Below are 19,177 nucleotides of genomic sequence, written 5' to 3' on the forward strand. Positions count from 1 at the left end.
CCCCCAAAGCCCCCCCCCCCCTTGATCCGCCCCTGGGTTGTAGCATGACAGATCACCGCGGTGTTCTCCACTAATATTCGTATTAGCTAAGTACTGTAAACATGGTGCTGCTGTTTTAGCTCCAGGGAAGATCGAGATACTCTAATAGAGCAGTCACCTATTACTCTAAAGAACAGAAGTAATGCGAACATAAAATTATTACTTGGAATTTTATTGAGGAAAGAATATTTCTGCACATTGTAGCATTATAATAAAACGTGCATGGGTGATGCAAAACTGAGTATGAGCTTTTATTCATTTACGGGAATCTGTAGAACTCCGGAATTTATGTCATGCACTTGGGTGCATAAGACACATCCTCACAATGCTTAATTGTAGGTCTATGTAATGTCTATATCTCCATGTATAGTTCAATGAATGGTACATACCATGTACACGTGATTTTGCATATCCATTCATGTTGCTGCAGGTTATATCACTTGCGTAGCTAGGTGTAGTTTCATAGTAGAGCATCTGTCAATATAACAATATTGTGATAATATCGTGATATTTTTTCCATGAGGTATCATGATAGTAAAATTTCAATATCGCCCAGCCCTACTATATATATACTTTTGAAAAATATAATTACATACGACTATGTGGCTAAATGTTATTCAACTAAAGCTATTTGTCATTCACACTTTTCAGATCCCATCTAGCTGCTAGGAGGCTTAGGAGGAGTTTGACTGTTGGCCATTTCAAACAAGATACGCCATAATCCATCATCATCCTTGCGCCAAATCATGGCAACACTATATAAACATAAATAGAACATTTCAAATTCACTTATGCACTTGTATTCCTCAGTAAAAAAAAGGTGTGAAATCAAAAGTTACCTTGAGGTGACTAAATTTAGTGATTTTGTATATTGACAAAATTAGCGCATACAAATTTAGCGATTTTATGAATTATTTGTGAATTGATGTAATTAACTAACCATACATTTTGCAGGTTTAGCATGTACTAGATTTAGTGAAAAAATAAAATGGCTAAATTTAGTCACCTTAAGGTATAAAGACAAGAAACGGCTGGAATCATGGTGCCAATCAATTATAATAATTGCTGTGCATTATTCAGAAAAAGAGCTTTATATTATTGTGTTTGAATTTCCATAAGCAGCAAAATTGAGAAATGTCTAAAAAAGTAACTTAGTAGAACATCATACCAACGTGCATGATTAGAGACTGAATGCCGGGTAGCACAGGCATAGCAGGATAACCTTCTTTAGTTGTTAGTGATGTGAAATTACTTTCCAGGTGCCTATCATACAGTACAATAGTAACTGTATATTAGGGTTCATGGAGGATCTCAAGTTTTTCTGGCAAAAAATTATTACCCCAAAAGCCAGCCTCACAATGCCTTGGCAGTATTGGTGAGCCCCAAAGTGTCTTCAGAATGGCCAAAAAACACTCAAGATAAGTTGCAACAGAATTTTAAATTTTTTAAATTTACTAATGACCGCCCGCCCGCCTGCCTGCCTGTCTGATGCCCTCAGACAAACGTAACTCAACAACTGCTAAGGCTACAGGCTTGATTTTTTCTCTGTTAGATGTTGCTTCAGCCCAAGTGGTGCCTTTTTTTAGGAAACTGCTGTATGTACAATGCACACATCATGGACCTACCTTAATCCTCCTTTGTGTCCCATTTCTTTTCACTGACAGTGTAAGGTGGTGGCTTACGATAGTGCATATGGCTTCCTCTCTGTTGACTATCGCATTTTTTATGAAAATAGTTTTGTGTTTTCCATAGTGATCGAAAAGTGGTTTCTTGTACTCTTCCTCGTCTGTAATGCTGCATAACGGGCTGAACATGGATGAAAACTATGTATAATGGCACCTAATTATAGATGGTTGGGCACATGCTCAGATGCAAAATTAATTGTATGGTATGTCTTGACACCATTCTTCCTTTTGATACAGTATGTTGGGTGGGGTTTACCAGCCATAATTATGTTATATAAAATTAAACAAGTAAAAGGAGAAATTGTGACTGGGCCTGCGAAAATAGGGCATGTGGGCACAAACTACACCCCACCACATAACATCTCATATCTCAGTGCTGGGATGGAATATTTTCATTCTGTAACTTGTAGTGTAAAGCCAAGTAAAGTTTTAATAAGTGCTGAAAATTTCATAACTTGGTAAAAATCGAACACAAAATTATGATGCATCAACTTTGAAAAAGTAGGCAAATTTTATGTGCCCACATGCCCTATTTTCGCAGGCCCAGTCACAATTAAGAAACTTAAAATTGGATTAGGAATCAAAGAAAAAAGTAGTGGAATAGCTATAGAAGTAGTGAAACCACAGAGGTTGCCTATACCTGCAGATATATTACTAGTGGACACGTAATCCCTAATTCAGTCATAGTTATAGACTGAAATTACTTTGCAGATGTCCCATTAAAGTAGCTTTAGTGCTGTTTGTTTTTTAACAGTAGAATAGCAACCTGTTCCATGTAATAAGAGTACAGTGTATACACCACCAACATAAAACACTATATTTGAATGTAATGTAACTGAACTATTGTATGTATGTACCGTAATTTGTTTATTTTTGTGCAAAAAACATTTTGTGATAAAATTTTCCATGATATACATGTTCGTGTAAAAATATTTTATGTGATTTACGTGAATGACTGCTCTACTAGAGTAGTTTGATCTTACGCAAAAAAAAAAATTGCATAAGAAATTTTCATACAAATTTTGCATAAGAAAATTATCTTACAATACAAAAAAGCAAATTACAGTATTTCTTTGTCTGTACCACAAACTATAATTATAACCAAGGCATGTGCATTTGTATTGATTCTAATTAACGCCTGAAGAGTGCGATAATCCATGTCAATTACACTGGTAGCAGAGGATGGCTAGTAAACACATTAGTATACTGAAGTCTTTTACTGTGCCCAAGAGTGGTTCCAGCGTTTCAAAATTTGTATCACTGTGAATGAGTGAACAAAGTTATTGAAACTTCCCATGTTGTTGGAAGGAGAGGCACTGGTGGTATGGTTGGAATTATCTATGGAGAGTGTGGACAGACTTTAATATTATGTAATGCATGTGTGATTGTAACCTATATTTAGTAACGTGTGTGTCAGATAGAATTATATATGTGTCTGAGTTGTAACACGTGTTTGTATACTGTCAATGATTCAATTATTTTATTAATGTCTGAACCCAAGTCTTCAGGAGTGGGATGGCAGCAATACAATTACAAACTCCAGATTGTTTTGATTTCAAGATGCCAGACGAGTGGCCTCGATGGAGAAAATGATTTGAACAATTTCGCATTGGATCAGGACTTAGCTCCCAGTCAGAAGAAAGACAAATAAACACTCTTCTTTATTGTCTAGGCGAAGACACCGAAGACGTTCTCATGTCCACTGGGATTTCTGACGATGATAGAAAAAAGTATTCCCAAGTTTTGGTTAAGCTTGACACTTTCTTCCAACCACGTAAGAACGTCATATTTGAAAGAGCACACTTTAACAGGTGCCAGCAAGCAGAGAGAGAATCCGCAGAACAATTTATTGTAGCGTTGCACAACCTCGCCAGCACATGCAATTACGGACCCCTCCATGATGAAATGACAAGAGATCATCTCGTGGTGGGAATCAGAGATAGAGCACTGTCCGAACAACTACAGCTTGACCCTGAGTTAACATTAGACAAAGCTAAAAATATGATACAGCAAAAAGAAGCGGTCAAAGATCAACAGACAGTTTTAAAGGGGGACACAAACCTTGATGCTCTCAGAGGACAAGCCACAAGTAGTTGAAGACCACAGCAGCCATTCTCCTCTTCCAAGTCCAACACAAGATATAGCCATGGCACCAAGCAGTGCATGCGGTGTGGCAAACCTACTCATCCATGTGACAAGTGTCCAGCAAGTGATGCAACATGCCACAGATGCAACCGCAAAGGACATCATAGTTCCCAGTGCCTATCAAAGACAGTCTTTGCAGCTCACCAAGATGACGTGACGTTTCAACAAGACACCATTATCAGTGAAGAAACAATGGTGCAACACTACCTTGATGCTATTAGAACGTCACAAGAGACATCCTGGTCTATAAAACTCCACACTAAATCACACGAAGTTACCTTCAAGATTGATACAGGTGCGGAAGTAACTGCCACCTCTGAAAAGGTTTACCAAGACCTCAAGTAGCCAACCTTGTAGAAGCCAACTAAATTTCTGCATGGCCCAGGGCAAAACCCACTCCCTGTGGTTGGACAATTCCAGGCAACACTGCACCACGGCCAAAACCCCTTCCCTCAATAAATCTTCGTGATCACAAAAATCTCAAGAACAATCTGTCAGGCCTGCCAGCTATAACCGTTTTACACCTGGCAGCACGGCTGGATTCCACCTAACCAAAAGTGGTTGTGTATTCTCCTTTAAAGGATGGAGCATACTGTAAAATATGTGTTCCTTCTGGAATAGAGGAGAATTCATCAAGACTAGACCCCTTATAATGGAGTCTCCACTGATATTTTGGACAACTGCTTGTGATAAGTTGAACAAACATACCTTGAAATCACCTGGACGTAAAACTGCAACAATTAAATGTGAGAATGTTATTACTATTATGAAAGCAGTGCAAACCTTGATAGATTCGCACTTTAACACAACTACTGCTATGAATATAGACTGCTATGAATATAGACTGCAACAAACAACTGTTGGCTTCTATTATTGAAACTATACTTTTTGTGGCCACCAAAATATTTCACTTAGAGGAAATCAAGAATCTTCTAATTCAAACAACCCAGGTAATTTTAAGTCCTTGTTGCAATTTTGAGTTGACAATGAAAGAACACTTTTCTACTGCTCCTGGAAATGCTCAATATACTTCCCAAGGTGACATAGTCTTTTTGATTAAAAGTCAAATGCAAAAAAAACATGTTTGGTGATATTGAAGCATGAAGTAAATTGTTTGCTGTCATTGCTGATGAGTGACATAGGGACTGTTCTAACAAGGAACAGATGTGTCACTGGTGATTAGACTTGTTGATGCAAGCAAGAAAATTTCTTTTTTAAATGTGAATTTGGTACAAATGGAGCACAGTTGGCTGAATTAATTGAGCATACCTGTCATAAAGCCATGAAATTAGACATGGCAAGATGTAGGGGACGAGGGTGTGATTGTGCCAGGAATATGGTTGGGGAGTGTAGAGGAGCTGCCAAACTTATCAGAATAAACTTTCCTAAAGCGCTGTAATTTTACTGTGCATCACATAAGCTCAATTTGTGTGTTGCACATATGTGCAAAATAACTAGTGTAATGAATATAATGGATGTGATAACATGCTTTGCCAGTTTTTTTCAATGTCTCTCTCCTAAAAGGCAGAATGCACTGGAAGAATGCATTTCAAAATATCCGAACACTTTGAAAACTAAGTTGCTTCCACTGTGTAGAACCTGTTGGGTAGAGAGAATAGATGCACTCGAAACAACACTTAACCTTCTCGAAGAAATTATTGGTACATTTTCACATATTTCAGATAATTCTGATAGAAGTTGGAATCAAGAGAGTGCTATTCGAGCATTTTCATTGGTTAAAAGAATTGATTTTAAATTTATCACTAATTTATTGATTACTCAGAAAGTAATTGATTTTACAGCAGGTATTACCACCTCACTACAAAAGAGATTTAGTCAATGTAAATGAACAGATTCAGCTAGTAATCAGAACCATTCAAGATATTCGTAAAAATGTATCAAGCTTCCAATAATGATTGCCATAAACAAGCAGCAGAGAAGATTAATGTAGAGGTAAAATCACACAGTGACCCGTGCAATGTAAATGTTGTAGTTTTCTGTAGTCACATTTTTAGAAGACCATATTGTATATATATATATGAAGCTAATTTTAGTGATTGAGACTATATTGGTACCTCTCATGAAGGACTCACCAGAGTCCAAAATTATTGTTCTGACAATATGTCTGAACATAATTATGCCAAAGTGTTTGGACATCTCAACTTTTGGTCTGACATAGCCAAGTTCAATATAGTACTGAAATAAGTAATAACTATAAAGTGACAGACAAGTAAGTGACAAAACCAATATCAATAAAATACAAAGCAAAAGTACAAAACCCAAGCATCCCAGTCATCTATTATAAACTGGTCTAGCTCCTCATCCTCCTTATCAACATCTTCATCACCAGCACCATATTCCTCTTCATTACCAACACCATATTCCTCTTCATTACCAACACCATATTCCTCTTCATCACCACTACCACATCACATTCCGATGTACCTGTCTGCTATAACTTCTCTTGGACATTCGTGTAGCATGCTCCACCCACCAAAACACTGCAGAGCAGACTGCTAACCTAGCTACAATAGGTAATAGTTAGCTAACACTAAAGTGGTACCAAGATGTGGGCCAGCTATTCTTGCTCTCTAAGCATGCCAGCCTTAGCTGCACACCCATATTGTGAACATACAAAACTAGAATTAACATTAACTTAGTAAATTTCCCAAATAACACAATGAGTAACACGAAGAATAGCACACAAACTTTTTCATTCAACAAAGAACTGGGGAAATAACGCAAGAGCAACATGAAGGGTATGTAAATACAACTTTTGGCACAGCAAGGAAAATTTTTTCATACGTAATATTTGGCACTTGCTCACAGAATTGTCTCACACCCTATTCAGGCACCACTTCAAAACATTCCAATAGGCAATCCATGGGGAAACGTTAGCTGTTCGCAATATCTTGTAAGAATCACCACTACGTACTGGTTATCATACTTTCTTAAATGGGTTGATGCAGTGGCAGAGGAAGTAGTTGGTATGAGGGGGGAGCAGAAATGAACTGAGGCACTACATTGTCTCTGGCTTGGTAAGGTGAGAAAAAAAAAGGTCACAGCCAGCTGACAATAACTGCCCACCTCACCAGCTACGCATTATAGCTGATAAACTATATAAAAACCCTTACACTGCTCTAATACTGTGACTGCTCTATTATAGTATCTCGATATTTATCACGGTTTTCAGCCCCACTCCAAGAAGGATAATTTCGGCATGATATCATTCTGAAGGAGAGTTTCAGCCCCCTAACCCCATCCCCCTCTTTCCACTGCCTATGGGTTGAAGCTGTTCCACTCTGTGACCAGACAGCAAATTTAATCAGTGATGCGATCATAAAGTTATGCAGTAACTTTGGTATTCCAACAGTCGTACACTCAGAAACTTTGAAAGTTGTCTTTTTTCTTAAGTGCTGCAAGGCTTTGGTATCCAGAAGTCAAGAACCATGGCCTATCATCCCCAAGGAGATGAAATGGTTGAAAGTTTTAATCATTCTATATTGCAAATGCTCAAATGTTATGTGGATCAAGAAGATGATTTGGAGCATTATTTGCCTGTATACACTGTATGCATATAGAATGACACAGCACTCCTCAACAGGAGTATCTCCATTTTAATTAATGTTTGGACGTCAGCCACAACCCTCACCATTTAAACCACCAACAGCCTTTGATCCAAACTAGTACACTGCAGAGCTACAGACTAAGTTAACACTCTTGCAAGATTCAGTTAATACAAATTTGGCTTCTGCTGCACAGAGCTAAGTTTCACTATTCCAAGACTAGATCCTTTCAACCAGGAGATCCAGTCTGGCTGTCTGTCCCAACAAGTGGCAAATTACAACCTAGATGGCAAGGCAAGTGGAACTTGAGTCTCCCGTTAATCTGAAGGTAACAAATGGGAGTGGTACAATGACTGTGTTCAACATCAAAGTATACCACAGACTGACAGCACAATACAAACACATGGACAGTCTTCAGTATTTCCACAAGTCTTGCATTATGTCATAGAGTCTGCTTATGAATCAATATGCTATCCACAGTGGAACAGGAGACCACCGGACTGGTTTCAGCCTTTGTTGCCAAACTTAGGACAAACTTTTGAGATGGGGGGACTATACGTATTGTAATGTAACTGAACTATTATTCCTTCAAAGGTGTAAATATTGGGATGTATTATTATTCTATCCATGCGTTCACGAACCTCAGTGTTATCAATTGCTGTACTGTGTAGACATATAGAACTACTTATGCAAATGTAAAGCTTAACAAGCTGCTTTGTGTACAAATGGTGCTATATTACATCACAAAATCAGTCATCTAAGGTTAAGCTGACTGTTACCAAAAACACTTGGTTAAACATTTGGAATTTGAAAGTATATAGAGGAAAAGCAGATTTATAGAGTACAAAGAGATATGTTGATGTGACCTAATGATTCATATATGTACAACTGATCAGGAACAATTTAACACTACATGTTTCTTACTTCATCGTATCCACTACTTTGTTGTCTTTGTCCAAAGCTTGACTTTCATGTGTGTCAAAGATATATTCACCCATCGGACGCTGTTCTTCATTAGAAACCTTTATTCCTACAACTCCAAATTTTGAAAATTCCTTAACTGCTCCTTTTACAGCTGTAAAATTGATACAAATTTATTACAAAATTATGGCTATGTTCTACAAAGCCATTCATCACAAATATATGTACACCATAGGCATAGATAGGATAGGGCATGGGTGGGCATTTGCGCTAGGGCTGAGCGATATTGCCATTTTAGTATCACGATCGATACTAAAACCACTATTCACGATACTGAATAGTTCACGATACTGAATAGTTCACGATACTGAATAGTTCACGATACTGAATAGTTCACGATACTTACAAATAAGTCAATCATAGCTGGTGCTACATAGCATATTGCTCAACATTCCTGCAGGAAGTCCTTATAGGTGATAGTAAACTAGCCACTATCATCCTTGTTTACAGTAACAGTTATTGTAACACATGCTTTGAGGTTGTTATGGTGTTCACACCTCTCTGCAGGGGAAACCAGATAGGTGGACTTTCATTTACAAGGATTCTTAGCCAAGTACTGCATAACAAATGGCTTTTTTAATGACTGTAATGTACAGGCATGGTATCACGATAGTTAATAACAAAATATCGGGATATGGATACTTTCAAAATATCGCGACATATCGCTAAAACGGTAGTATCGCTCAGCCCTAATTTGCGCTACCATCAAAATCGCTAGTTTCCAGCCGTTCTAAGCAAGACTTCGGGCAAACTAACACACCATATTTAGTATACATACCACAAAGTTTAATTCGTACAACTAGAAAATTTAAAAGTAATAGTTTAGGGATCCAAACAATAAAAGTAATGAAACAAGAGGTAAATGATGGTATACAGTATAGCACTAATAATGTAAACTTTAGTCTAGATTGATCCCTTGTTGCACTCACCAGCTCGTCCTTTTAATGGTACACTCCCAGGAGGAACGAGTGTACAATCCTCAGTGTAGAGATTGGCAAGTGCGTCAAAGTCCTGATCTATAAACGCAGCAACCGTCTTCTTTAGTGATTCCAACATTGCATCCAATTCAGCTGTAGGTGATACAGTATATACATGTTGTATGTATGACAAGCTATATTGAGGTCATTTATTTTAACTACAGATTATGGGCCTGGGATAGAAAATCTTTTTTTTAATGTGTGCACTCCTCCTCACCTATAGTTCCACTGACACTTTTTACAAACCCACTTATAAACATCTGTAGAAAAAAGGTTATATACTGTGGGGTGTATAGTAGCGCATGGCAACACAATATGAAGAATAATTATTGATATCCTCCAATCAACTGTACCTAACTATTGTTATGCACGTAACTGTAACATGAATAACACCAGTGTGGTAGAACAGTTTGTCACTTCATTCTGGTAGAAGACAACAGAAGTGTCTTATAATCACTTGAGTTTTGCTACTGCATTTTATAGGGTTTTTCGTATTAGAGTTGCACGGATAAGAAAAAAAGCCAATGTTCGATATATTGGTTATTTAAATACCAATGCCGATGCCTGAGATCTATAATAATTTTAATTTATAGCACTTGTTGAAAATTTTTAAAAATGAATTTAACGGACAGTAAGTTAACTTTGAAATAAGAGACTATAATTACTTTTGTACTTGTACAAGTTCATACTAGTGTTGTTCCAATATCAGCTAGTTATTACAGTTCTAGTTTCAGTTTTAGAACCATAATTAAAAAAAAAACACAGTTCAAGTTCAAGTTCTAGTTCTGGAACCATAACCATTATAATTACAGTTTCAGTTCCAGTTTTAGAACCACAAACCTTTAGGATTACAGTTCCAGTTCTGGAACCATAACCTTTACAGTTCTAATTACAGTTCTAATTTCAGTTCTAAAATCATAACCTTTAGAATTACAATTCTAGTTCCAGTTCAGGAACCATGACATTTACAATTATTCTTCAATTTCTATAGAACAACACTTATTTTCACTTAAGTATTACCAAAAGCCCACACTGACTATTAAGTTACATGCTAGTCTTGCAGCTTCTACAATGACGGGATGCCACATGTATGTTGCTAATACAGTAGTTATCAGTGTTATTAGACAAACAACTATTATAACACCACTATTTCAAGTACTTTTTATTCTTTCCAGTCAATGTTTCCTTTTCCTTCTAAATTGTTGATTGTTAGTTCCTGTTGTTGTATGCAACTGTATGAGGGTCCTGATGCACTTGGCTACGAAGGCACTAGGAAACTTCTGTAAAAAGGCAATTCGTTCCATCAGATTGAAATGGTACATTTTAGTGTCTGCTACTTCATTTTCAATAATCAACATCTTGTGCAACAGTTATCGCTGTGAAGATCATCTGGTCCAGTTCCTCCAACTGGCATTTATTTGTCAATAACTGGCTTTGCACAAGGTTGATTTACCTTCTTCAGAGATCGACTCAGAAGTAACTTCATCATCAGCATCAGTATTGGCTTGGGCTTTGGTCAGAAGCTTCATGATAAATGAGCATCCACCACGTCTAGAGGCTCGGGCGCATTAAAGGGTATCCCTGTACCAAAATGTGATAGGTAATCTGAAGTACACTAGATTCTATTCTTAACAATTCGGTATGGACGATCTAACTGTACTCGTGATCTACAGGGAGCTGGTACGTGTGGTTCACACTGATCACGAAGTGCACTAACAGGCATACATGTATGTGGTAGTACAACACAACAAGTACATTACATAATAGTTACAATAACAGTAATAGTGTCATGGTGACTAGTTTCTGACAGTAACTTCGAAAGCTTAACCAATGATAGCCCAATAGACACATTCCAAAATTACATCAAAGTCATAGCAACATTTTCATTGGGGTCATGAGGTGTCAGTTACCATTATATAAGCTGCTGATGTAATGGTGGAAGAGCGAGTCTTAAAGCTAACAGAAGCGGATATCCCTGGGGGCTTCCCTCGGTGGTCGCAACCCTGAGAAGTTTAAGGTTGTTGAGCTGAAATTCTGGTTGTGTTGTTGTGATGCTACAGGCTTAACCAAACTTAAAACAAAGGCGGATCGCATTAAGCTGTAAGTGTGTTGTAAATAATTAGTTACACCAGCAACAAGGCTGAAGCTAGTAACCTTGTGTAGTAAAACACATGTAATAGTAATTAGGGATAATGAAGAATCGGGTTTTTCCAGCCAAAAGTATCACCCTAAAACCAGCCTCAATTTCCCTTCATGACATCTTGTCAGCATTGGTTAGGCACAGTCAAGCCCAAAAATGTCTTCAGACCAACTCCTTCCAACTCACAACTATCCATTTTCTCTTCTGTAGTACTGGAACTTGCACTAGTATTCACATTTTCTTCTGTCTTCATCTGCTCCTTACTACTATTACATGAAATCCAACTTTTAGATTTATCAAATGGAAAAATAGAGGGCACAGTATCTTTCTGCAATGTTCTGTAACTACACCAAAAATTGTAAAAGTTCTTTGTTTGTAAGTGCAGAGAACAAATCTTCGTCAGGTTGAAAGTGTTCCACTATTGTAGTACAATTATATTAGTATGACAGACACATGACTATAAGTTGCTTACTTCTGAATTGTTAGTCAAGGCTAGCTACACGAGGTAGCTACATGGTATTGTTGTCTAGTTATACATTTTAAAATCTATTAAAACATACAGTCAGGTCAAGTGTTTGACCACGCATCCCGGCCTACTAGGGCATGCAGAGTATGGTAAAAAGGACCTGGTAACATCACTGAGTGTTTATGCTATCATTCCTCGTATAGCTACATTCTAGTGCCTTACCAATATTGTGTAGAATTGCATAAACTAACCGCTGTCTTAGGTCATGCTTTGTTTCATCTGGGAAGTTGTGAAAAGATACCTTCGCTTTCCTTCCGTCAATGGTAACAGTCCTATTACTTTTCTTAATGCATTCAGGTACACAACAATTGTACAGCGTTGACACTATGCTTCGAAGACACTGAAACTAGCCCCAATGAAAATGGCAGAAAGCTGTTGCTATGACGGTGATGTAATTTTGGAATGTGTCTATTGCATAATGATGAGATGGTAAAAACACTGATGCAAACATACACCATGCTCACGTGAACCTTCAAAGGAGCAGCAAGTTGTATATTAAGCACATAGAGATTATAGACCTCAAACCAGAGGTAAGTATATATATATATATACCTACTGTGGGAGCAGGTGAGTATTTATACACACACCTGCAGTCGATTCTTCGTACCAAACAGTAGCGGAAAATGTCGTCAGTGAGGAGTAAAGGATAAGTCATATAAAGAAAGATTATCTGTATTATCATTGCCATAGGTAAGTTATATACTCACCTGTGGTTTGAGGTACGTGACAAACTGCTGCATGTCATGCCCATTTGCAGGCTAATAGCCTGCCAGTATGATTAATCACCTACGCCAGTTCAAGCTAAGAACCCTTTCTAGCATCAAGTGACCAGTCATCCCATCCAGTTTGAGTAGAATCACTGGATTCCTTTTATAGACATACCAGAAGATTTCAATGATGGTTGCCTGCGGTTAGCGGCAGATAACGTTGTCACTATGTTTGTTGAAATGAATGGACAAGTCCTAGTGTTATGTTTACTAAATACCACAATCGATGTGCTATGAGCAACTCCATCGCTACAGGAAGCATACAACTAATTCTACAATTCCAAACTATGGTGAAACTTTGTTACGTTACTTGCATGTGTATAGTGTTTTTGTGCTCTATGGTGTGTGTGTGTGTGTTAATTACAAGGCATGGCATATATTATATGAACCATGGTTCACTTCAGTGTAATGTACTTATATACACCCACACACACACGTATGCACACACACACAAATCCCAATAGATGTTTTGCAAAACCACACCTTTCTTTAAAAACCATGGTAACCGAGCCGCCACTTCCATTGGAGCCAGTGTACATAGCGGTGTATGGCATATTCCTTCATACTATCGTACTGCACTGCTATTTAGTTTCTTTTCAGGAAGAAAAAGGTATTTTCAGGAAATGATGAAGTGTTGGGTGAACTGAGCTTGGAAATCGAAACCCAGCTGCTGCTTCTGGGGAATTGGATGGCAGCAGGTACAAGGCTGCCCAGGCCCAGTTGTGGATTCTTTTTCTCCTTTCTCCAACTTTTCAAACACACCTTATGTAGCTAAAGTTTTTGAGCAGGCTGTAGGACCAGGTGTCTTACAGACCTTCAGCACTTGTGCTGTAAAGCGTTAATAAATAAAAACAAAATAATTGAAAGTTAGTCTGCAGTAAAGAAAGTCTTTTCGATTAAAAGTTTCACTCTCCACAACTTTTTTACTAGACAATAGTGAAAAACTTATTGTGAGTGTAATATACAGCTCACAAATACTGTCTGATGGTATTCAATGTTATGTAGATTCAAGCCGGTCACAATGAACCATGACTTGCCCATCAGCCACTAGTATTAGCCAGAGAATATTGCAATGATTGCTCTGTTGTACTTGCTGGAAATAGGAGCACTGCACCTTAAGCTCGACATTAAGAGAAACTATTCAGAAAAGAGGAAGGGCTTCATCTTAAGTATTCAAAACCATAAAGCTGCTAGTGTATAGTGTGGTAAGTGTACGTACCCTTCTTGCTCACACTTATCTGAAGATAGCGTGACGTATCAAGTAGGGCTCAAATGATTAGCCAAATATTTGGATAAATAATTATTCATTTGCATTGTAGACGAATGATAAAATTAATAAACGATTAATCACACATGATCATTTTTATATCGACGTCACGAGGCATAGAAGAAGCGCAAGTATGGTGACCGTTTCACAGAGGTTGAGCAGGCCTCCTTCACTCCTCTTGTGTTTGTAACCACCGGTATGGGAAGGGAGGCAATAGTTTTTTACCATTGTTTAGCTGACCATCTATCTTCCGCAGCTCTACTAGCTACAGTCACGCTCTGGCCTTTATCCGATGCACATTGTCTTTTTCTCTACTTCAGTCAGCTACAATGTGCATACGTGGAAGTAGGTCCATCCTGTGATGCCTCTCCTGAGATGGGCCACATTGATGAGGACAGGGACTTTTAAAGCTTTTATTAGTTATCTGGTCTTTTCTAATTCAATTGTCCAGCACGTGCCATCTTTGTGCTGGGGGTGGTAGGCAAGGGCAGTCCATCCAGCCCGGGTAAATTTTTATATGGTAACATGTGAATAGCTGTCAGCAATTAACAAACGAAGACTGGCGATGCTAATGAAAATGAATGTAACAAAAAGACTACAGTGATAAAAGGAAGAGTAGTAATACCATTAGGCAGCCACTAATTGGTGAAGATGTACTAATTCCACAATGAATCGCATAGGGATTAGCTACAAACAAATCACCCTATAGAAATATGTGTTGAATCGCCGTAAGCACAAGACTTCGTACAGTTTAGTGGCTTACTCCAGGCGGTACGTCTGTGTTAAAACACTTTCTATCATAGTACTATCACTGTGATAATCCTTTCAGAAAGGGCACAATGGTATCTCTTTCTTCTCAGTTAAGTTATTCATACAAAGCCACAAACGTGTTTGTGGTTATTTGTAGGCTTCTTGGTAGTGGCCACCTTAGCTAATTACTGAATTGCAATCGTTGCAATGAAACCTTATCAGCACCAATTATTCGACTAATTTTGTAAGAGCTGAGCAAATATTCGAATAAAGTAAACCACTATTTGTTTGAGCCCTAGTATCAAGTATGACAGCATAGATTTATAAATCCCTTGGGTTTATAAATCTATGATGACAGATACAAGACGTAGTGCGGCTAGTGGTCTTAAATCAGTGGACACTTGATATGATTTTTACAAAATTTCTACTCGTTTCTACTCGCCATGTTTGTGCTGCTGACACGTAAACTGTAGTATCTTTGTAGATTCCCAGATACAGTTTTTAAATGCTGATTAGTTTACACTGTAGTTATTGTAATTCTATTTAAATACAAACATTTCCGGCAGATATTGATTTGATACTTTGTTCAAAAGATGTGGAACCAAGGTCTTGGTGAGCCACATTGCTTGCATGGCAATGGGTTCTCTCAATTCACACTCCTGTGGTTTTCTGGAATGTGAATGGCACACATCCTGCAGAGCAGTGTTTTTATGTATTCATTCATTTACAGAGGATCCTATCTTCTTCAGTGATGGCTGCATTGATAATTGGTGGCTGTAGCAACAGCAGCGGAGAACACAATAGGTACCTGTACTGTCTTGTACTGCTAGCAGTCAAGGTAATTAGTATTGTCATGCCTTGCCTCCTGTTTTGCTTTGCAACAATAGTTTCGAACAGTGGGTATGGTTTTGCAAAGCGTCTATTATTAAGGCCTAATGTATTTCGCGGACTGGACTCGCGGACTGGACTCACGCACTGAGCTGGAAACAGTTTTTAAGCAATAATCCAGACATTATCCATCTCTTGCAACACTGGAGACACCACTATCGAGCTACAACTGCTGATACTACTCTTCCTTACAAGTTAACAAACTAGCACATGCACTAATTAATTAGAATACACTTACAATACATGAGGTTCTAGCGGTGATAAAACGGGATAGAGGCCATTGTTGTAGCTTAGATGTTTTCCTTTGTTGCTCCAGTACTTAGCACTAGTGTTAGAACTGTAGTGATGAGCCAGTTTATTTGCATAGCCCCATCACCTCGCCGGGCGGTGCCATATCTATAGCTACCCTGCTAAGAATTGTTACTGGTTCATCTCTGCAACCCTAGCACTAGTGCCAAAACAATAAAGGAAAACATCTACGCTACAACAATAGCCTCTATCACGCTTTATCACTGCCGGTACTTGTGTATCGTAAGTGTATTCTAATTAATTAGTGCATGTGCTAGTTTGTTGACTTGTAAGGAAGAGCAGTATCAGCAGTTGTAGCTCGATAGTGGGGTCTCCAGTGTTGCAAGAGATGGATAATGTCTGGGTTATTGTTTAAAAGCTGTTTCCATTTCAGTGCATGAGTCCAGTCCGCGAAATACATTAGGCCTATTATTAAAGTTCTAGTGACCTTCCAAGTCAACTCATGTATCACTACAAACTTACTACCACTTCTTCCTAATGCTCATCACTCCTTCCACATTCAGTCGAACTGAATTCTCTTCAAAAATCGAACATTTCTTCTCTTCACCAATAGAACACTGTAGAGGCACGATATATTTCGTGGACTAGCTGACTTTGCGAAGCACTATTTTGTGCACTAAAATGGGGCGTTACTATTCAATGGACTGGACTACTGGACTGACATATTTTTGGCTTTTGCACATTCTATGGTTGGGTCTTGCTAGTAAGCTAGCACCCTTAGGGCATCTGCAGCCCACTCAAATGCTGAAGATGAGGAGTGGAATATACGAAAGCTGTATTTCACCATTCATTATGCCACTATACAGCACTTATTCCTTACCCTGTAATGCTGCAGGAAGTGCAGGGAATTTGATAGCGATAGTTAACTGGCAGCGATCAACTTGCCAGTAGACAATATCCTTCGAGATATCCTTAGAGCAAGCTTGAGGAGCAAGCTAGTCTTGCTGCCAGACTTCTGTTTCAGTGCAGGGGCTTTTCAATTAAAGACTATAAACGCCTGTCCTTGGTGCTTGTGCTGAAAAATATCTAATTAGTAAGCCCATGCACTGAATTAGAGGTCTGGCCACACGAGACTAGCTAGCTGGCTTGCTCAAAGGATATTGTCTACTGGCAAGTTGATCACTGGTTAACTGTTGCTGTCACATTCCCTGCACTGCCTGCAGCTTTACAGGGTAAGGAATTAGTAATAGTGGCATAATGAATGGTGAAATACAGTTTTCTTATATTTCACTGCTCATCTTCAGCGTTTGAGTGGGCTGCAGGTGCCCTAAGGGTGTTAGCTTACTAGCAAGACCCATAAATCCAACCACAGAATGTGCAAAAAACAAAAATATGTCAGCCCAGTAGTCCAGTCCAGTATTCCAGTCCACTGAATAGTAACACCCACTAAAATGTTGGACGAATAGGCAAAATTTAAGAAAATACTCTACACACAGCCAAAGATGCGTACCGAGAGCCACATTCGATAAAAGAACTCTTTATTTTTTAAAATAAGGGCAGTAGTAGGGAGAATTGTGCAATGTTAAATAGATTTTATTAATTGCTATTAATGACACAGAATATGGTTATTAGGATTGTCTAAGGGCGTGCCAGCAGACGTGGTTAAACGTCGAATTCAAGTGTTTTCAATATAAGCGAAAAGAGTACAGGGGTGAGAAAGCTGTAATATAGTTTGGAATGCTTAGTAGAGATAAAATCCAGTAATAAAAGAGGGCCAGCCAAAAACGAAGGCAAATTATATGAAAGTTTTGACACTTAAGTACGAAGGGTTGGGGAATGAACGGGATTAGATATCCCGGTAGTCAATCTGTAAATAAAGGTAACTTTAAATGCCCTCTGAATTTTATATTTACTAGTGAACGTTACCAGAGAATGCTATAAATCGCTTAAGGCTGATAGTTTAGTCCATGGTCACAACTAGTCTGGCGCCACCCGCCCCTTCGCAAAAAGTAAGGGTCTGGGGGAATACAAATACCAAATCGTTTCAAAAGGAATTTAATTAGACAGCACACTTACTGCTTGTGACGTCAGATGATTGTCCTTCAATTCAAACAAATGCATTGCATTGCCAAGGCGATTTATGTGTGAACGTCATTGGTACGCATTAATTGGCTACCGCTGAATCTGGGCGGTAGAAATGATTTAGTATCTGAATTTCACCAGACCCTTACTTTTTGCGAAGGGACGGGCAGCGCCAGACTAGGTCACAACAAGGTTGGCTCCGAGTGTGGTGCTTGGCCAGAATCTGGGTGGCCTGCAGATCAAGCGAGGGGTGCAACACCTTTGCAAATCTGTACGTGATTTGAAATCACTTCATGATTTGAAACTTGATTTGTGATTTGAAACTTGATTTGTGATTTGAAATTGGATTTGTGATTTGAAACGTCATGTGTGATTGCCATAGTGTGATTCCTACGGCTATTACTGGGTTCTGAAGGACACTAGTTCATGATTAAGAACTAGTATTGTATCACTGTAAGCTTGTATTGTTTATAAATATGTTTTCGAGACTAGCAGCATTGATTACTTGCGTGGGCGAATCGCTGGAGATTTGTGATTTGGGCGTACGTGATTTGTAGAGGTGTCATACCCTTTGGGATCAAGTCACGATGGGGTTGGCTTTCACTTTAGGATATTTAGCTCAAAGATTTTCGCTTAGGCTCCTAGGCTATGGGTAAACACCTTGAACAGGCTCTGACTTCTGTGTACACCCTCCAGGTAAAGTAGATAATAACAATAACATAACAAAACAATTATGAGTCACGTGATAGTTTTTTTTCTACCCCCCAGCCTTGAGGACCTTTATGATTTAATGTACGCACCTTGAGGTACTGACATCCTGGCTAAGAAACTCTTGTACTCTTGCGAACAGCAACGGTGTAACTGTAGAAACTTAACAACTACCGACCTTTGAACTTCCGGTTCAGAAATCACGTGATTACCACACAACCAATCGCTCAAGTTACAGTACCTCTGCGCAGAGTGACATACCTTTGCATGCTTTACTCTGCCCCTGGGGGTAGTGTTGTGCGATATGTCGATAATATATCGTATCGTTAGGATATCGAAAAGGAATCTCACCATGACAGGGTGCTCATGATCACCATGATGAGCATCCTTGAGCAACCACAAACAAG

At 38.6% G+C, this 19,177-nt stretch overlaps 1 protein-coding gene and 1 long non-coding RNA gene across 2 annotated transcripts in view; both read right to left on the reverse strand.

Annotated features, from left to right (window-relative positions):
* The window catches only part of LOC136258710 (uncharacterized), a 126,497-nt gene that overhangs the window by 9,660 nt on the left and 97,660 nt on the right, over positions 1-19,177 (reverse strand). The window lies entirely within an intron of this gene.
* LOC136258678 (uncharacterized) lies at positions 580-19,001 on the reverse strand. Its single transcript, XM_066052020.1, has 4 exons — positions 18,863-19,001; positions 9,346-9,486; positions 8,360-8,510; positions 580-794 (listed from the first exon to the last, which is right to left on the reverse strand). The coding sequence occupies exons 1-4, from the start codon at positions 18,876-18,878 to the stop codon at positions 698-700; spliced, it is 405 nt and encodes a 134-aa protein (XP_065908092.1). The 5' UTR covers positions 18,879-19,001; the 3' UTR covers positions 580-697.

Source organism: Dysidea avara, chromosome 6 (genome assembly GCF_963678975.1).
Source record: "Dysidea avara chromosome 6, odDysAvar1.4, whole genome shotgun sequence".
Lineage (NCBI taxonomy): Eukaryota > Metazoa > Porifera > Demospongiae > Dictyoceratida > Dysideidae > Dysidea > Dysidea avara.